This window comes from Callithrix jacchus, chromosome 1 (genome assembly GCF_049354715.1).
Source record: "Callithrix jacchus isolate 240 chromosome 1, calJac240_pri, whole genome shotgun sequence".
In the NCBI taxonomy this organism is placed as follows: Eukaryota; Metazoa; Chordata; class Mammalia; order Primates; family Cebidae; genus Callithrix; species Callithrix jacchus.
Genome location: NC_133502.1, coordinates 139,627,414 through 139,646,155, shown reverse-complemented (window position 1 = coordinate 139,646,155; position 18,742 = coordinate 139,627,414). Strand labels below are relative to the sequence as shown.

The window sequence follows — 18,742 nt, the reverse complement described above, 5'->3', positions numbered from 1 at the left end:
CATTGTTTGAGCCTTTATGTTTTCTTTTAATGTTTCAAAAGTGTTATTAATTGCCCATCAAAGCATCTTTATCGGGTGCTTTCAAATCTTTCTCATCTCAGTGTTGGCATCTATTGATTGTCTTTTTTTTTTTTCATTCAGTTTGGGATCTTTCTGTTTATTGGTATGAGGAGTTTTATATCATGTCCATGGTTCTAAGTTGGACCATACTCTTAGCCAAGGCCTAGATTTTGAATTAGAATACAATTGTTCTATACATACACAACAATATTCCCTGTTGCTGAAGGTGAGAGAGAAAAAGATTTTAGATGTTGGGGGCTGTATTAGTCTGTTTTCATGCTGCTGATAAAGACATACCTGAGATTGGGGTGGGGGGAAGAGGTTTAATTGGGCTTACAGTTCCACATGGCTGGGGAGGCCTCAGAATCATGGCAGGAGTCTAAAGGCACTTCGTATGTGGCAGTGGCAAGAGAAAATGTGGAGGAAGCAGCAAAAGCGGAAACCCCTGATAAACCCATCAGATCTTGTGAGACTTACTCACTATCAGAATTGCACAGGAAAGACCGGCCCCCATGATTAAATTATCTCCCCCAGGTCCCTCCCACAACATGTAGGAATTCTGGAAGATACAATTCAAGTTGAGATTTGGGTAAGGACACAGTCAAACCATAACAGGGGCTCTTCTGCCTGCTGTATGACTCATTGCGTTTGTGCCTGAAAATGGATATAATTACTCCTGAAACAGCACATATTGTGTATCTAGTACAGGTTTTGGTTTTTCAAGTTTTGCCTATTCTGTGGACATCTTTAGTGCTTTTATGAGCATTTTTGATGAAGAAATTGAAAGACTAATTGGAGGCCACAATTAAGCATCGATTAATAATTTAGTTAGGAAAAGCAATAAAATCTGCAACTTTTCAAAGTCAGGTACCATATGTTCATGGAAGTTGAATATGAATGATTATATATGTGTGTACATGTATATGTATATATCTGTGCCTATTTCTATATATTAAATACTCAAGTTACATTTGAGTTCTTTCTTTTTGCATTAGATTCTGCATATACAGATTCATGAAAAATTCATCAGAGATAGTCAAGAAAAACCAAAACCTGTACCTGATAAGGAAAATAAAAAACTGCTTTGCAGAAAGTGCAAAGCCTTCGCATGTTACACAGCTGACATAAGAGTGATAGAGGTAAGCTGCCTTTTTATAAAGAATACCTGGTTATGTTTTAGCAGTAGCTAAAGCTTACTGTCTGTTGATGAAATATTTATAGTAAAACTACTATTTCCATTGTTACTGTGGCCATGATCTATGTATTTTAAAAAAGCTAAGAAGTGAAAAAGAAATCTTAAACGTTCAATAATAAAGAAATAGTTTTTGGCCAGGCATGGTGGCTCACACCTGTAATCCCAGCACTTTGGGAGGCCAAGGTGGGAAGATCGCTTGAGTCCAGGAGTTCAAGTGCCAGCCTGGGCCACATAGACCCAATCTCTTAAAAAAAAAAAATTAGTTGGGCTTGGTAGCATGCATCTGTAGTTCCAGCTACTCAGGAGACTGAGGTGAACTGATTGTTTGAGCCTGGGAGATCAAGCCTGCAGTGAGCTGTGACTGTACCACTGCACTCTAGCCTGGACAACAGAGGTAAGACCCTGGATCAAAAAAAGAAAAAAATTATTTAAAAAAATTGTTGTACAGCCACTTACTTAAATATCATACAGCCATTAAAAACATGTTGGGCGTGGTGGCTCACACCTATAATCCCAGGACCTTGAAAGGCTGAGGCAGGCAGATCACCTGAGGTCAGGAGTTCAAGACCAGCCTGGCCAACATGGTGAAAGTCCGCCTCTACTAAAAATACAAAAATTAACTGGACATGGCAGTGGGTGCCTCTAATCCCAGCTACTCGGGAGGCTGAGGCAGGACAATCACTTGAATCCAGGAGGCAGAGGTTGCAGTGAGCTGAGATTGCACCACTGCACTCCAGCCTAGGTGACAGAGCAAGACTGTCTCAGGAAAAAAAAAAAAAGGTTATGCTAAATCCTGGATTAGATCCTGGAACAGATAAAGGATCCTAGTAAAGAGAGAGTGGTAAAATCTGTAGTTGAGATAATAGTAATGTATTGATGTTAATTTCTTGGTTTTTGACAAATGTACTGTGGTATATCAGACAGTAGCACTTGGAGAAACTGGGTAAAGGTATGCAGAAGTTTTCTGGGGTGTCTTTGCAATTTTTCTGTAAATCTAAAATCATTCCAAAGTAAAATTTATTTAAAAAAAATGACTATGGGCCGGGCGCGGTGGCTCAAGCCTGTAATCCCAGCACTTTGGGAGGCCGAGGCGGGTGGATCACGAGGTCAAGATATCAAGACCATCCTGGTCAACATGGTAAAACCCTGTCTTTACTAAAGATACAGAAAAAAATTAGCTGGGCATGGTGGCGCGTGCCTGTAATCCCAGCTATTTGGGGCTGAGGCAGGAGAATTGCTTGAACCCAGGAGGTGGAGGTTGCGGTGAGCCGAGATAGCGCCATTGCACTCCAGCCTGGGTAACAAGAGTGAAACTCTCCATCTCAAAAAAAAAAAAAAAGACTATGAAGTTCGGTATAAAGAAAAACTGCTTACAAACTAATGGCGATGTGGAAAAAATAACCAGAACTCAAAATTGTAAAGATGCTGCTTTATAGCTGTGTGAAACAATACCAGCAAATACCACCACTGCCACTATCAAGAGAAAAAGTAAAACAAAAAACTTACCTTTCTACAGAAAAACAAAGACTAGGGGAACTATATCAAAATGTATTAATATTTTAGTTGTGAGATTCTGTGATTTTTTTCTCTTTTCCTTCGATTTTATGTTTTCCAAACATTCCTTTTGGACTATGGATCACCTTTATAATGAAAACAAAGTATCTCTTTATTTGTAAAACATGATATCTGCAGGTTAGCCTTCTATTGCAGCCTTATGATTTTTTCTTAAAACTTTCAGAGAAAGGGTTAGAAAGATCTTCAAAGAGAAATGTAGGGTATAACTCTCTTGCATGGAGGGCATGGTGGAGGGGCTGGGCTGGGCTGGCTTACATGAGGAGTTATTACTTCAGGGTGTTCTGTTCCTCTTCAGAAAGCAGAAATCTCTCATCAGCCCAGCCCTTTGGGCAAGAAGCATATTAGGAGTCATATTGCTAAGTTCCCTTGCTTTTCTGAGTCTGCTTCTTTATCTGCAAAAGGTCCTTTCAGCTCCAATTTGGGTGATTATTCTATTAAAAATGGACGTTAGACCATATGTTTTCCTGAGGAACTAGTATGTTGGATCTGCATTTGGTTTCTGAGCTGTTAACTCTAAAGTTGACTCTAGGTGAGGCCTGTGGACACAGTAGTCCCTGACCTTCTTCAATTGTATCTTGACCTTGGTCGTTTTTCCCTGTATCCTTTGGATTGTGCCTGCCAGGGCCACTGGTGTGGTGAACTTGAGCTTCACAGATTTTCAACAAACGCTGCTTTTGTTTTTGAATAAAGAATATCTACCTTTAGAAACTGGGTTACCTGGAAACTTCCTAAATCCCCCTCTTCATGAGGTGCCCAGTATCCTCACTTGCAACCCCACCCAGCCTGTAGAGGAGAGTCAGGTGCATGGATCCTCCTCTGGACTTAGGTGAATCCATATTTTTTCCCTCCAATTGTAAAATAAGCGAGACCCACCTGTTCTTCATCTCAGTTTATTGCAGAGTTTCTTTTTTTCTTTCTTTTTTTAAAATCACAGTTATGTACTGGTTCTAATGTTCTCTTTTGTGTGTTATTCCATCCCTTCCTCTGCAGGAATCCCAATTCACTGTGCTTGGAGATGCTTTTAAGGAATGCTTTGTGAGTAGACCACATCCTAAACCAAAGCAGTTTTCAAATTTTTATAAAAGAGCAAAGATATTCTGTGCCCGACAGGACTGCAGCCATGACTGGGGAATCCATGTGAAGTACAAGACATTTGAGATTCCAGTTATAAAAATTGAAAGTTTTGTGGTGGAGGATATTGCAACTGGAGTTCAGACACTGTACTCAAAGTGGAAGGACTTTCATTTTGAGAAGATACCATTTGATGCAGCAGAAATGTCCAAATGATATCAGAGCCTCAATCTTCAGCTTCAGGGAATGAGTAACTCTGAGTGGAGAAGAAACTAACCTAGTGGGTATAATCATGGATTGCTTGTACCACTGTGAGGGTTTCTTTTTTTAATATCATTAACAGTTTGTACCATATTATATATGCAGAGCACAAATGAATGAATCACAGCACTGGATATTTAGTAGGCCAACAGAGCTCACAGTACTTGGGAAAAATTAAAAAGCCTTATTTCTAGCCTTCTCTTTAGAGTCAGCTGTCAACAAACACACAGTGATCACTCTACATGTTGGGATAGATGAATGGAATGTTGGAAATTTTTCTATATCTCCCTTTCTTTTCTTAACCTACTGTAAAGTGGCTTTTGCTCTTAACAATCTACTGAAATTGTTCTTTTGAAGGTAACCAGTGACTCTGGTTGCCAAATCCATTGGGCATTTCTTGACCTTCTTTCTATTTGACATCTGCACATTTGGCCCTGTTGAGTATTCTTCCTGAAATTCTCACTTGGCTTCTCTTCTAGTTCTATTCTAGTCTTTTTTATTGAGTCCTCTTTGCTGATCCCTTAAGTGTTGATAATCCCAAGGATTCAATATATGTACATATATAAGTATATACTATACATATGTATATGTAACTATTATACATACAGGTATGTGTATGTAATGGTTATATGTACTCGTGTTCTCTGTGTAGCAACATGAGGTATGGCTACACAGAGAACATGAGTACATAAAGCCATTTTTATGCTTGTACTAAAAGCTGTCCACCATAGAGCAGCTGTGTGTAGCAATATGTGTCCACTCTACAGTGGACAGCTTTTAGTAATGAGCATAAAAATGGTAAAATACTTCTTAGAAACTTGCCAAATACATTTTGCCCTATTAATATGTTCTCTTAACATGCCATTGTTCTCTTTGACCATTTTCCTATAATGGCTGACGTTCAACTGAATGTCTGTTCTTGGGTCCCTTGGACGTTACTGATGAGGCAGTTTGTCCTTTCTACTTGAAAAATTACAGTATGTATTCAAATGGCATTCATGTGTCACTTAGCAAGGTTTGCTGATGCTTCAAAGAGCTTAGTTTCCAGTTTTCTAGACAAGGAAATAAGTTCCTGAGTTCCCTGGATATCAACAGGATGATGTATTACAGCCGCCTCCCTCTTCGTGCAATCCGGTGACCAGTGGTGCAGGCGGGGAGCCATAGAAACCTCCCAGTTATGTAACTTTTCTTTGGCTTCTCTTCATATGTAAAACAAGGATAATACTGAACTGTAAGGGTTAGTAGAGAGTTTTTAACTTAAAGAATGTGTGAAAAGTATATGACATAGTAGTTGCTTGGTAAGCTACTAGTAGTAGTTGTCTTAGTAAGACCCAATACAAATGGATTATTTAAACCAAGTTTGAGTTTTTAAATTTTCCATTTGTTTTTTATTAAGAGCATCTTTTGTTGTGCAGTTTTTTTTTTATTGCTATTTGATATGGTTTGGCTCTGTGTCCCCACCCAAATCTCATCTTGAATTGTAATCCCCATAATCCCAATGTATCAAGGGAGGGACCTGATGGGAGGTGATTGGATCATGGGGGCAGTTGTCCCCATGCTGTTCTTGGGATAGTGAGTTCTCAGGAGATCTGATGGTTTTGTAAGTGTTTGACAATTCCTCCTTTATATACTCTCTCTCATATGCTGCCATGTAAGACATGCCTGCTTCCCCTTCTGCCATGTTTAAGTTTCCTGAGGCCTCCCCAGCCATGTGGAACTGTAAGTCTATTAAACCTCTTTTCTTTATATTCAGTCTCAGCTAATTCTTTATAGCAGTGTGAAAATGGACTAATACACTATCATCGAAGAACTCTAATATGATGTGTAAAACATCTAGAAATAAATTTCATAAGTTTTTTTTTTTTTGAGTTGGAGTCTTCGTTCTGTTGCCTAGGTTGGCGTTTAATGGCATGATCTTGGCTCACTGCAACCTCTGCCTTCTGGGTTCAAGTGATTCTCCTGCCTCAGCCTCCCAAGTAGCTGGGATTACAGGCACCCTCCACCATACCTGGCTAATTTTTTGTACTTTTCATAGAGTCGGGGTTTCATAGACCCATATTGGTCAGGCTGGTCTTGAGCTCCTGACCTCAGATGACGTACCTGCCTCAGCTTCCCACAGTGCTGGATAACAGGCATGAGCCACCGTGCCCAGCCAGGAAAAGTTGTTTTAAGTATGTAAATTATTCAATTTGGATTCAGTCACAGGCAGACTGACGTGAAATAAGGAACACTTAGCATTCCCTTGTTTGACATTCAATGGAATAACGCCATTGCCAGGCATGGACTTGAACAAAGTCGGCACTTGGTTAATAGGTATTGAATCAAAGAAATGAGTAGGTAGGCTTTTAGGAACTGCAATCTCTTGACTGACTCGTAAATGTTGGTAATTTATTTCCATACTGAAGGCCACATTTTAAAACCAACTGGGGAGTCTTTTTGATGGACACATGCCCAGCCCCATTATAGCATCCTGGCAGGGTGTCCAGCCATGTACATGTTTTGAAGTTCCTGTGGTTCAGACACAACCTGTTATACAATCACCACCTTATCTCTGTGGTCCTGGCCTGTGCTGATGCTACGGTATTTTCACCCTGAAATGAAGAGTCATCTCAACACTAGGTCAGTAAACTGATTCCTGTCCTTCAATGGATTCACTGTTACTTGAATTTCAAACAACCAACCAACCATAGCTCAATGTTTCTCAAGAGTATCCTGTGGAGCGTAGGGCATGAGACACCCAGAAGAAAGCACTCTGTGGTCAGGAATTCATTAGAAGGATCCTGCCCTCCTATACTTGGACATCACAGCTTCTGCTGGTTCGTGGGCACTCAGACTCCAGGACTTACACCAGCATTCCCTGTGCCCCTCCCCAGGTTCTTAGGCATTTGGACTTGAACTAAGTTAAAATAGCACCAGCTTTCCTGGGCCTCCATGAGAGTGGGACCCTGATCCAATACAGTTAGTGTTGCTGTAAGAAGAGACATGAGAGCCCATTTTCTCTCTCCCCCACCAGGCACTTATCAAAGAAATCCCCTGTGAGAACAAGCAAAAAGGTGGCCATCTGTAAGCAAGGAAGAGTGTCCTCACCAGAAAATGAAGTGGCTAGAACGTTGATCTCAGAATTTCAGCCTCCAGAACTGTGAGAAAATAAATTTCTGTTCTTTCAGCCATTCAGTGTACAGATTACATTATAGCAGCCTGAGCAAACTAAGACATGGCCAGAAATGGCTACAGGGGTAAAAAGGAGCAAAACCTATCTGCTTTTCCTTACATACTTACATCATCGCTACTGCTAGCAGGCTACTCTTCCTTCTTGTCTGCTCCCAACCAGGGCAGAGTAGAATGGTTCCTAAACATTTACATTATACCTGTACACTTCTGATAGAGTTGTAAAAATGGGAGAATATGAAGGTTTATTCAGGCTTCCCAATGGATTCACTCTGCTCTAAACATCCCAAAACTCTAGCCACACACACAGCAAAACTCAGTCAACAAGTTTTCATTGAAAATAGATTTCATTTCAAATTAGAAATGTGTTCTCCCAAACTGCCTCCCAACAAAGGTCTCCTCTTGATAAATGAAAAGATAGTAAAAAGACAACTTCACATTTCATTTTATGCAGATCAATCAATCAAAAGATACATAATAAACTCCAACACCCCAACTGTCCATGAGGTGTCTGGATGATTCACTCTGAAGGAAAAGGAGAGAGAATCACTGCTCTGATTTGAAGTGTGAAAAGTTCTTATATGTCCATGTCAGTTAACACTGGTATAATATAGAAAGCAAAATGACCCTCAAGAGAAGGTTTCATTCAGTAGAGAATAAGAGGGTAAGAAACACCTTCTGAGAAGGTTTGCTTGTGTTCAGCTGAAGATTAATAGGAAACAGGGAAAAATCAACGTCCCATGATCAGTAACTTTAAAGACAAAAGTTCTTGGTGCTCTGTTTCTGGCACTACTGAGTTTAACAAAAATAGAGAATGTAAAAACTTCTGGTTTTGTGCTTACAGGAATGGTACCAACACCCTGGTGCTCACTTGCTCCATCTATAAGGCAGTACCCCCACCAGAGGCAGCCTGGGAGGCCTCTCTGCCAGAGCCTGGGCTGGCGGGTGCAGCACCAAGTGCAGGTCTCCTGGGGAATGGGGGCCTACTTGGCCATCTTGCGGATCATGTAGTTGAGGATGCCCCCGTTGAGGAAGTAAGTGAGCTCCACGTCGGTGTCGAACCTCATAACAGCCTGGAAGGTCTTTCCAGTATCCAGCTGCAGCACAAAGAGATGGAAGAATTGTTGAGGGAGGAGGTGAGACAGCTCTGTTCGGAGGAGATTTTGCCCAGCGCCTGCCCTTAAGGTGTGGTCCACACTCCAGCAACACCAGCAGCACATGGGGACATGCAAGGCTACTGGCCCTAGCCCAGACCCACTAAATTAGAAGATGCATTTCAGCAAGATCCCTGGGAGGCTGCTTTGCCCATTAAAGCTTGAAAAGCACCGCAGGCTGTAAATGAGGGAGAGGGGCATCTAAGTAAAAATAGCTTCTCAGGGCAGTAGCTATTAATGACATAGGGATAATATTTTTTTAAACCTCTGGGGTCTCACTGTGGACAGAAGTATCCAATCAGCAGAGATTTCATTAAGGCTGTCCCTTAGGCAGCTGGCCCACCTGCTTATCTGAGATACAGACTTTTGCACTGCCTCCCCAGGGCACTGAATACCCCCGGGACATTTACCTTGCCTAGGGATGTGTCATTTTCACTCTTTGGTTAATCAAAGCCTGGTGCCTATGGGCAGGCTTAGGGAGGGATGAGTGTATCTGTTGCTCACATCTTTATAATGAAATGTTTTAGGTAATGTGAAATGTCACATCCCTGAGCTCTCATCATGATCCTCTGCCTCTGGGCTGAGTGAGACTTGGGGCCAGTAGAGGTGGGACGTAAGAATGGAACTTAGGATAACTGTGAATAAACAGAGAAATTAATTAATAAATCCATAGGCAACATCCTATGTTATGAAGGCAGGTAGAAAAGGTGCTAGTAGGACTCCTAAGTCTAATGCAGTCCTACTGAGTGGTATTTTTCGCTTTCCAAACCTCACTCATTTCCTTCTAACAAGATTGGTTACAAACAAGGGGTCCCTTTTGAAGGGGCCTGGCATGGAGATGCTTCAGCTTACCTTGACCTGGACTTCCATTCGTGGTTTGAGGTTTTCTGGAATAATGACAGTATATCGTTCCTGCCCTGTGAGTCCCAGGGCATCTGCATTCTCACCAGGGAGATATTCAAGTGGGATCACCCCCATGCCAACCAGGTTACTGCGGTGAATGCGCTCATAGCTCTCAGCCAGGATAGCTTTGATTCCCTGATGAATAAAGAGAGTAGTTGAGACACAGTTCCAGTCTTTTCTTTGGATACACAGATTTATAAAAGACTTTGTAAGTTAGAACTGTTCTCACACCTAAATTATTTGTAGCTACCTATTAATATTTTACATACAATGTTATCCTCTAGTGATAAATAACAGAATAGCTAGTCTTTACTGATTGGTTACAATGTAAAGGCACATATATGTAAGCACCTAAATAATTCCTCTCATTCCACCCTCCACAAACCTGGGGATGGAGATGCTCTTATTGTCCCCCTTTACCCAGGGAGTCAGTGCTGGTGTCTGGACCCATGGAGTCTGACAAGTGATATAATATGTCTTAGCAAACTTACATTGTATCTGGAATCCACATTACAAAACAACATAAAATTTTCCCCTATTATCCAAAGTGCAACTTTAGAACATACCACAGATAAAGTAAATGACTGCCTCTTGTGTACTGCTTTTACATTTCCTGCTTCAAAGATCATACTGCATTGAATACAGTCTTGATATTAAGCTTAAAGAATGTCTTATTGGGAATCTATAATTGGCGATATACAGCAATAAAGCATAGTACTCTATTAACTAGAACTCCCCCATTAGTTTATTATTAATAACTGTCATAAAATATTAAAATACCATAAGAGGTCTCTTGGGCACACTTTTAAGATGCCCAACACCAGGGATACTTTGGGAGCTTGTTAAAAACAAGGAAACTTGGGTACTACCCCAGATCTGCATCAGAATATCTTGCAGGGAGTGTGGGGTGGGAGGGGGCTAGTGATTCTTACAATTTTGAGGACTTATGAACTATAGTGCAGTGGTTCTCAACCACTGCTGCATATCAGAATCACCAGGGGAGGCTTTTAAAAAAATCCCAATGTCCAGGCCTTTCTCCTTACCAATTAAACCAGAGTTTCTGGAGATAAGATCCAAGCACAGGTATTAAAAAAAAAAAATCCTGTGTTTCCAAACCTGAGAAGCACTGCTACAGAGGGAGGGCAGACTCTTTGGGGCAGTAGATACTTTCCAGGGATTTAGGTATAGATGGATATATTCTGGGGAAGTAGAAAGCTTTCTAAACACACACTATTCAGGTCACTAGCTCTGTGTAAAGGCCATGCTGCTGTGCTTCAGAAGCTATACATCATAGCTGTCCACTGCTCTCTGGTAAGTACAGTCCAGCATGGCTGAGTGGCCCAGCCTGGACAGCTACAGAACAGAAGAGCACATGTTTTCCTGGACAGCCAGAGCTCAGTGGCTCTATAGAAAGTCTGGACTCTAGTGAACCTCTGGGGGCCAGTTCTCTTCTTATCCTCTATCAGATCTTAGAGTTCCCTGAGTGCTCACTGCCTGGGTCTCATTTTGGCTACTAGTCCCAATCCCCTTCCTAAAATATTTTTCTTCTGCAATTATCTGGTTCTTTTCAGTAGTTTCCAGAAAAGACAAGCCTTTGACCTACTACCAACTAATCAGAGAACATTTCTGTTTTCCTCAGAGCAAAATAACCAATTAGTGTGATGTTCAAAGACATTTTCAGAAGCCTAGATGTCTGAAGAACTGTGTGCCAGACAGCCAGAGTTTTCTTACTGTACTGTGGATATGAACTTAGTGTTTCCCAAGTGCATTAATTTGCAAGCCACAAATGATTTAAATGGACATCAGGCAAGCCATTTTTACCCCACCCTGAAGATTCAGGCTGGGTGGCACAATTCTTTTTTGGTTTTAGGGCAAGCAAATGCTCAAGAGGTAAAAGCTCTCTGCTCCCTGCATGGCCCCTTTTATGGAGACACCTCAAGAGGTAGAGCCCCGAGATGGCGGAAGGTTCTACAGAGCTGTCTGCCTATGTGCAGAGTGAGTCTCCCTCTCTCATCAAGAGCCCATAAGCAGATTTTCATAGGCAGTGAAGAGCAATTGTAAAAAGTGGTTCTCTCAATTTTCCAAGAGACTTAGAACCCATTCTTGCCAAAGTAACTCCTGAAAAAGTCCAGGCTCCATTTCTCTTTTGTGAACCTGACAGACAATACAATAGCCCTGGCTTATCCCTGACATTCACCCAGAACAAAGGACTTGAATAAATTTTGGTTCCTCAACCTCTGAGAATGTTAAAAAAAAGCCATGAAACTTCTCCTTATGAAAGACATACATGTACTCTTCTGGATATGTTTTCAGAGACTTCACAGAGCCCCAAAAATGTTCTATAGACACACCCCCAAGGTCCATTAATGAATGACAGATCCAGATCCAGTTCAACTCTGCATAGTCCTTCACCAAGTAAAATAAATCCAGAGCCACCAAGAAACAGGCAAGGAATAAACACTACATGTTTTGAGCCTGCTCTTTCATGACATCTTGGAAAGTAAAGCAACAGGATTTGTTGGCAATCTCCCAGTTTAGAGGGGAGCTGCCTCCTGGGATGTCTCTCCTTCATACTCACCAGGAGGAAAGGGCCCTTAGCTGCCCAGTCTCGGGAGCTGCCTGCACCGTACTCTTTGCCAGTCAGAACGATCAGGGGAAGGCCTGCCTGCTGGTACCGCTCAGCAGCATCAAAGACATCAAGCTGAAAAGGAAGTTTTACAGATGCAGGAGAGGCAAAGAGTGGACATAGGCCCCCTGAGCACTGGTGAGGGCAGGGCCAGAAGGGTCCGCAGATGGCCACGTCTGCTTAATCAGATATCTGGTCTACAGATTCCCAATTACCTTGATCTTTTTGCTTCTACCAAATTAAATTTTGTATTACTGTTTTTGAGATAAAGCCTCACTCTATCACCCAGGCTGGAGCGCAGTGGCACAATCTCAGCTCACTGCAACCTCTGCTTCCTGGGTTTCAAGTGATTCTCCTGCTTCAGTCTCCCAAGTAACTAGGATTACAGGCACCCGCTGTCAAGCCCAGCTAATTTTTGTATTTTTCGTAGAGGCGGGGTTTCACCATGTTGGCCAGACTTGTCTTGAACTGTTGACCTCAAGTGATCATCCCACCTCAGCCTCCCAAAGTACTGGGATTACAGGCATAAGCTACTGCTCCTGGCCTTAAATTCTGTATTGTTAAAAACCATTTTATATTCTTTTGACAGAAATGCCTAATTGTCCTTGGTTTTATAAACACATTAGAATCCTAAGGCATCAGGGACAAAAGGAAACTAGATCAGATTTTTTTCTTTTCCATTGACAAAACTATTTTAAAACTCAAACAGAATCCAACCTAAACATTGATTCTGACTCAATATCAGAAACTCAGTGAGGTCAGTTGTAAAGGGTAACAAAACACAAAGAAGGTAACATGTTCTGAAATTATATAAAGTGCAAACTTTCTACATGGAAGTCAAGGGTAGAGATGCTAGAAATGCAAATGGAAGTTCTTACATTTTTTTCTATCTTTCTGTTACATATTCTAGGAAATATTCTCGACTAATCAACTTCTTTGAATTTCCTTTTTAAATTTAATATGTTCTTTCTTGTCTGATTGTTATTTCATAGGAACAGAAAATGAACTGAGGATACAATTTTTTTTTCTTTTACTTTTTGCACTCCCTCCACCCCCTGTTCAAGTCTTGACTCAAATGTGTGTTCATCCTTGATTCTGTCTCTTCAGATGAGGCTCTAGACATCTGACTAGAAATTCTGTTATGCAGGGCTTGTAAATGAGTGAGGTGTACACTATGATGCTTATTAGGGGCCCCCCAATGCAACCACAAGTCTTTCCCGTTGGTCTCTAGGGTATTCCATCATTCAACATGTATGTTTTTTCATTTAATATTCTGTGACCTCTGCTATTCACTGAACAAGGATCTGCTGGGCTAGGTCCTGATGATCAATGATCATCTCTACAGAACAAGTTTGTGTTACATAATCAGTTACGAGTGAGGCAGTATGTGTGGTGGTAAAGGGCACTGACTTCAGAGCCAGACTTTCTGGGTTTTACTTGCAACTTTTCCACTGTGTGACTTGAAGGAGTAATATGACCTCTTTATGCTTCAGTTCTCAATTTAAAGCACAGATAATCATGGTACCTATCTCAAGGGGTTGTTATCAGCATTATATAATTTAATATATGCAAAGAGCTTAGGAGAACACCTGGAATGTAATTAAGTGCCATAGACATATTAGCTATTACTGTTTTAAAATAAGTTGGCAGGGTTATTTTTTAAACAGTTTTCAGACAATTTCACAGCACTCACTGGGAAGGGGAGTGACACTAAGGACCTATGACATGTACCAGACTCTACGCTAGGTTTTATATTTCAGTCAATTTCATTTTAAGCCTCAGAGCTTTCTTCCTAGGTAGGTAGTTTTTTTTTTTTTTTTCCTTCACAGGTGAGAGAAATGAGGCTCAGAGATGGAAATAATTTCAAGGCTCCACAGCTAGTATAACCTAGCACTGGGAGCAAGCAATACCTGCTGCGACATGCTGACCCTAGTAGCTCCCATTAGAACCAAAGCATGCCTCCAAGCACCTCTCCACTCCTCCTTTTCACGTGGATTACATGAATTAAATTACATGCCAATAAAGTCATACAATAGAACTTCTTAATATCCTTTAATTTAACCCGGTATTTCCCCTTCAAATACTTTAATGAAATTTCACTCAAAGCTCAATTCCTAAGAAACGAGAAGGAAACCACGGTTTAGAATCTCTAAGCAAGAAGAAAAGGTTTGAATTGTCAATGATAGAGTCTATGCATATGGACACCTGGTGAGGAGGACTGTGGTTGGTTTGAGGTAGGATGGAGCTGTGAAGAAAAAGTAAAACCAAAAGGTAAGTAACTGTAAATACCCAACCTCAGCCAAGGCTGACAAATGCTAGTGTCTGCAGGAAGCAGAAGACAATACTCACAATTTCTCCAGAAGGCAGATGGATAGTCTGTGGTGCCTGCTTGTTCAAAAATCTGTTTAACAAGCGAATGTTGGCAAATGTTCCCCGTGCCATGACGGCGTCGTTACCTCGGCGGGAGCCATAGGAGTTGAACTCTCGTGGAGTTAGGCTAAGAAGGCAAGCAAGAAAGGAGCTGGCTTAGTGAAGCAAATGAAGATTAACCTTAGCTTATACCAAGAAAAGAAAAAAAAACATAGACCTGGCTATTTCTCTAAATCTCCTAAGCATTGTTCTCCACGGCAGAAAAGCTGTCCCCAAAGCTTCAACAGAGAACAGAGAGAGAGGTGAGAAGGGGTGGTGAGAGGCATAAATCAGTACTCTCCTGCGATTAACTCGGAGTCTTTCAAATCTGGTTAGAAAAATACAGAACTCTTAAAAAATATTTTATTTGTTAGCAGGTAGCTTATAAAGCTTCATATAAGGTAAAGAGCTAAAGTAAAAATAAGTGAGAAAATGGAAGCAAAGAGAAGACTTAAGGTAGGCAAATCAGATGGAGCTACAAATAAGGGGAAACACAAAATATATTCTATTAAGTAACCAGAAATAGTTTCAGATCTTTCCCTGAGTTATCAGGAACTCAATGGAAAGGAAAGAAACATAACTGACAAAATGACTTAAAAGTTTCATGAGAGAGAAATCGAAGTGGTGCCAAAGAAGTAGAACAGCTATTTCTGGTCCCCAAATCAGAGGAAATCTTGTCTGTGGGCCCTCAGGGAAAGGAAACTTTGCGGTGTTAGGAAACATACCTTATGATTAATACAGTGACCAGTTCACTGAGCTGTTTCTTAAAATACTAGGGGATGGATGTGTTAATATGATTTAATTAATGGGTAGATCTAATTGGACTGAGAGTTTAATGGGTTTCAGGAGCAGGTGAGTATGTCTTGGAACCCCTGAAACTATGCAAAATGTTGTGGGTATGTGCATTTTTCTGAGAAGGCATTAGATTTGCTTTCATTCAATCTTCTGAAGTGCTCATGCCTCACAAGGGGTCAAAAATCAATAGAAAAAAGGTATTTGGATTCTGTTCCTCAAATTTGCTCTGGAGAATCCCTGAAGGATTCAGGAGATGGGGATAGGAACCAGGAATTTTTATCTCCTCACATGATTCTCATAGAACCTCAGATTAGGGAACCACTGACCTTGATGAATATTAATATATGAGACAATGGTTGATAATGCTGGTATACCTATGAGTATCAGCAAGAGACTGAAGAACTGATAAATGGATGAATAAGCTGCAAATCCTCCAAGCAGTGCTCTGTAAACCTTAGGTTTCTCAACCAGGACCTGGCAATGCATTTCAGGTTTTGCCTCTGCCCTATGCCTCAGGCAAGGCCAGGCCCAAGAGCAGAGCCTTGTACTTGAAGGATCAGCCAATTCTGGGGCAAGGATGACAGTTGGTCCTAATGTATACACTTCTTCAAAAGAAGGTCCCCCTTCCCCTTGTTGGGATTCACATATTAATGGTTTCTTCCATAGAAACTGTTAAGCAGAAAACAGAAAATGCAATTGGTTTTTAAGCCCCAGGGTTAAGCGTCAGTGAAAAACCAAAGAATCTGATTCCAAAGGGCCAGGTGAAAAGAGAAATGCAAAGACCTGGAACCAACCCAAATGCCCATCAATGATAGACTGGACTGGGAAAATGTGGCACATATACACCATGGAATATTATGCAGCAATCAAAAACGATGAGTTCGTGTCCTTTGTAGGGACATGGATGAATCTGGAGAACGTCATTCTCAGCAAACTGACACAAGAACAGAAAATGAAATACCGCATGTTCTCACTCATAGGCGGATGATGAACAATGAGAACACATGGACACAGGGAGGGGAGCACTACACACTGGGGTCTATCGGAGGGAATAGGGGAGGAATAGTGGGTGGGGGAGCTGGGGAGGGATAGCATGGGGAGAAATGCCAGATGTGGGTGAAGGGGAGGAAGGCAGCAAATCACACTGCCACATGTGCAACTATCTTGCACATTCTGCACATGTACCCCAAAACCTAAAATGCAATTTAAAAAAAAAAGAGAGAAATGCTGGCCTCATTCACTCTATTACTCCATTTTTGCCTTTAGTCCTTCCCACCTCACTCATACTTACCCTCTGTTAGTTAAGTAGCGAGCAGCAGGGCTGTTTCTTGCAATATTTCCAGCTGGAGAGATGTGGTCAGTTGTTACTGAATCTCCCAAATTTAGCAGCACATAGGCATCCACTATAGATTTAGGGGGCTGAAGATCCAAAGTCTAGCAAAGAATACAAAAAGTCAGCATTGGCCCAGGTTTTCTCAAGTAAGCAGATCATTCTCAACAGTGGTGGTCCATGCACCTGCACCAGATGACAGTTTCACACCAATGCACAGAAAATTCTAGTGTTCTAGTTTTTATCAAAGATGCTAAGAAAAGTAAGGTGAATTTACTCAAAACATATCTCAATCTTGAAGAAAAGGTGAAGTACTGGCAATATCCCCTCAAGAGCAACAGTAATGCAGCCGCAAATGACATTCTCTCTCTTTACATCCCTAGAACTCCTCAGATGCTGAGGACAGTTGGAATCCTGACCTTGACTGCATCCCCTTCTCACAGTGACCCACCCAGGAGACCATAAACTTCTAGATCATCAGTTTCAGGGACGATGTCCCTGGTTTTTATGAGTATAAGGTTCACTATGGCAGGTTCTGGGGATGTCTCCTGGAACAGTCCCTCAGACTGTACTAGGTCTAAGTCCAGGTGGCATCTAATCACCAGGGTGCCTGTGTACATCCGCACAGAACCCCTGCACAGATAAACTGTAGGCCCACAGCAGCCAAATATCCCAGCCTCCCAACACTCTCCCCAGCAATATCTGCTTGGGTTTGCAAAGGTTTTCATAAAATGGGTAGTCAAAGCAAGAGTTTGGGGTATAGAGTAGATATTAGGAAAGAAATCCTTCAAAGGACTCATTTTGTTAAAAAATAAAAAGCCATACCAGGTTTTCAAAGAATGGTGGTGATTTAATGTATGTAGATTTGGAATTCCAGCAATACAGCTTGTCTGATGGGGCTTCTAAGGCATTCCAGCTTTCATTCACAGTCTTAGAAAAGAAAAGAAAGGCAGATCTAGTCATATCCCACTCTAGATAAAATTTAATATGCAAACACAAAACATACATTCAAGCCAAAAGGTACACTAGAAACCATTTTTATTCTCAACCACACAGGAATTCATTTATACTAATAGTGTGTCATGCTAAGTAACTTAAAAATCTATAGGTACTGTGGGCTGGGTGTGGTAGCTCATATCATTAATCCCAGCACTTAGGGAGGCTCAGGTGGGAGGATGGTTTGAGCCTAGGAGTTCAAGACCAGCCTGGGCAAGATGACAAAACCATGTTTCTACAAAAATTAAAAAATTATTTGGGTATGGTGGCATGCCCCTGTAGTCCCAGCTACTCAGGAGGCTGAGGTGGGAGGATTGCTTGAGCTCAGGAATTTGAGGGGACAATGAGCTATGATGGTGCTACTGCACTCTAGCTTTAGGTGACAAAGCAAGACTTGTCTCTAAAAAACAACAACATCATACATGTGCACTGTGATAGGTGGCCTCTACGATGGCAGGTGGGATCGTGCCTCCCGGGATTCACATCCTTAGTTGACCACCCCCCGCCCCCGTTGAGTGTGGGCTGAAGCTAGTGACTATCTCCTAGATTAGGTTATTGAGACCTGCCTTCTGTCTCTCTTGCCCTCTCTTGCTCTGATGGAAGCCAGCTACCATGTGTGAGCCATAAAGAGACCCACATAGCAAGGTGCTGAGGGAGGCCTCCAGCTAACAGCCAGTGAGGAATGGAGGACCTCAGTGCAACAGCCCTTGAGGAACTTGATTCTGCCAATGGGCACATGAGTGAGCCTAAGTGGACCCTCCTCCAGAGACTACAGCCCCAGATGACATGTTGATTGGAACCCTGTGAAGGTATACAGTGAAGTTGTACCTGGATTCTTGACCCACAGAAACTGGGAGACTATATGTTTGTTGTTTCAACTGACTATATTTTGGGGTAATCTGTTGCACAGTAATAGATAACTAATGCATATGCTTATTGGTAACTTATGAAATAATAATCCAGATTGTACCAAAGGGGAAATTACTCTCTTAGTGTTTTGGGAAGTGGCCTTCCAGGTCACATAGATACTGGGTAGCAAATGACAGCTGCTATGCATTAAAATTGGTTTGAATTCTGTCCACAGGTCCATTAACTCAGCCTTTGGAGTGACACATTTAGCACAATGCCTGCCAAACTCCCTAACACCATCTCCCAAGGAGCACCTACGGAGGGTGCAGTGTGTGAACATCACACCCACA

The 18,742-nt window shown here is 41.6% G+C and overlaps 2 protein-coding genes across 3 annotated transcripts in view; one reads left to right on the top strand and one right to left on the bottom strand.

Moving 5' to 3' along the window:
• The window catches only part of RIGI (RNA sensor RIG-I), a 72,102-nt gene extending 66,194 nt beyond the window's left edge, over window positions 1–5,908 (top strand). For both annotated transcript variants that reach the window (XM_078370513.1, XM_035307516.3), the window contains 2 exons: window positions 1,056–1,199; window positions 3,821–5,908. In XM_078370513.1, coding sequence (XP_078226639.1) covers window positions 1,056–1,199; window positions 3,821–4,117 — 441 coding nt within the window. In that variant the 3' untranslated portion in view covers window positions 4,118–5,908. The remainder of the gene's footprint in view (window positions 1–1,055; window positions 1,200–3,820) is intronic.
• A 1,750-nt stretch (window positions 5,909–7,658) lies between these two features.
• Window positions 7,659–18,742, bottom strand: part of ACO1 (aconitase 1) — a 65,894-nt gene continuing 54,810 nt past the window's right edge. Inside the window, exons 16-21 of the mRNA XM_035307488.3 lie at window positions 17,373–17,477; window positions 16,509–16,651; window positions 14,363–14,510; window positions 11,966–12,088; window positions 9,337–9,522; window positions 7,659–8,427 (exon numbers count right to left, since the gene is read on the bottom strand). Coding sequence (XP_035163379.1) covers window positions 8,314–8,427; window positions 9,337–9,522; window positions 11,966–12,088; window positions 14,363–14,510; window positions 16,509–16,651; window positions 17,373–17,477 — 819 coding nt within the window. The 3' untranslated portion in view covers window positions 7,659–8,313. The remainder of the gene's footprint in view (window positions 8,428–9,336; window positions 9,523–11,965; window positions 12,089–14,362; window positions 14,511–16,508; window positions 16,652–17,372; window positions 17,478–18,742) is intronic.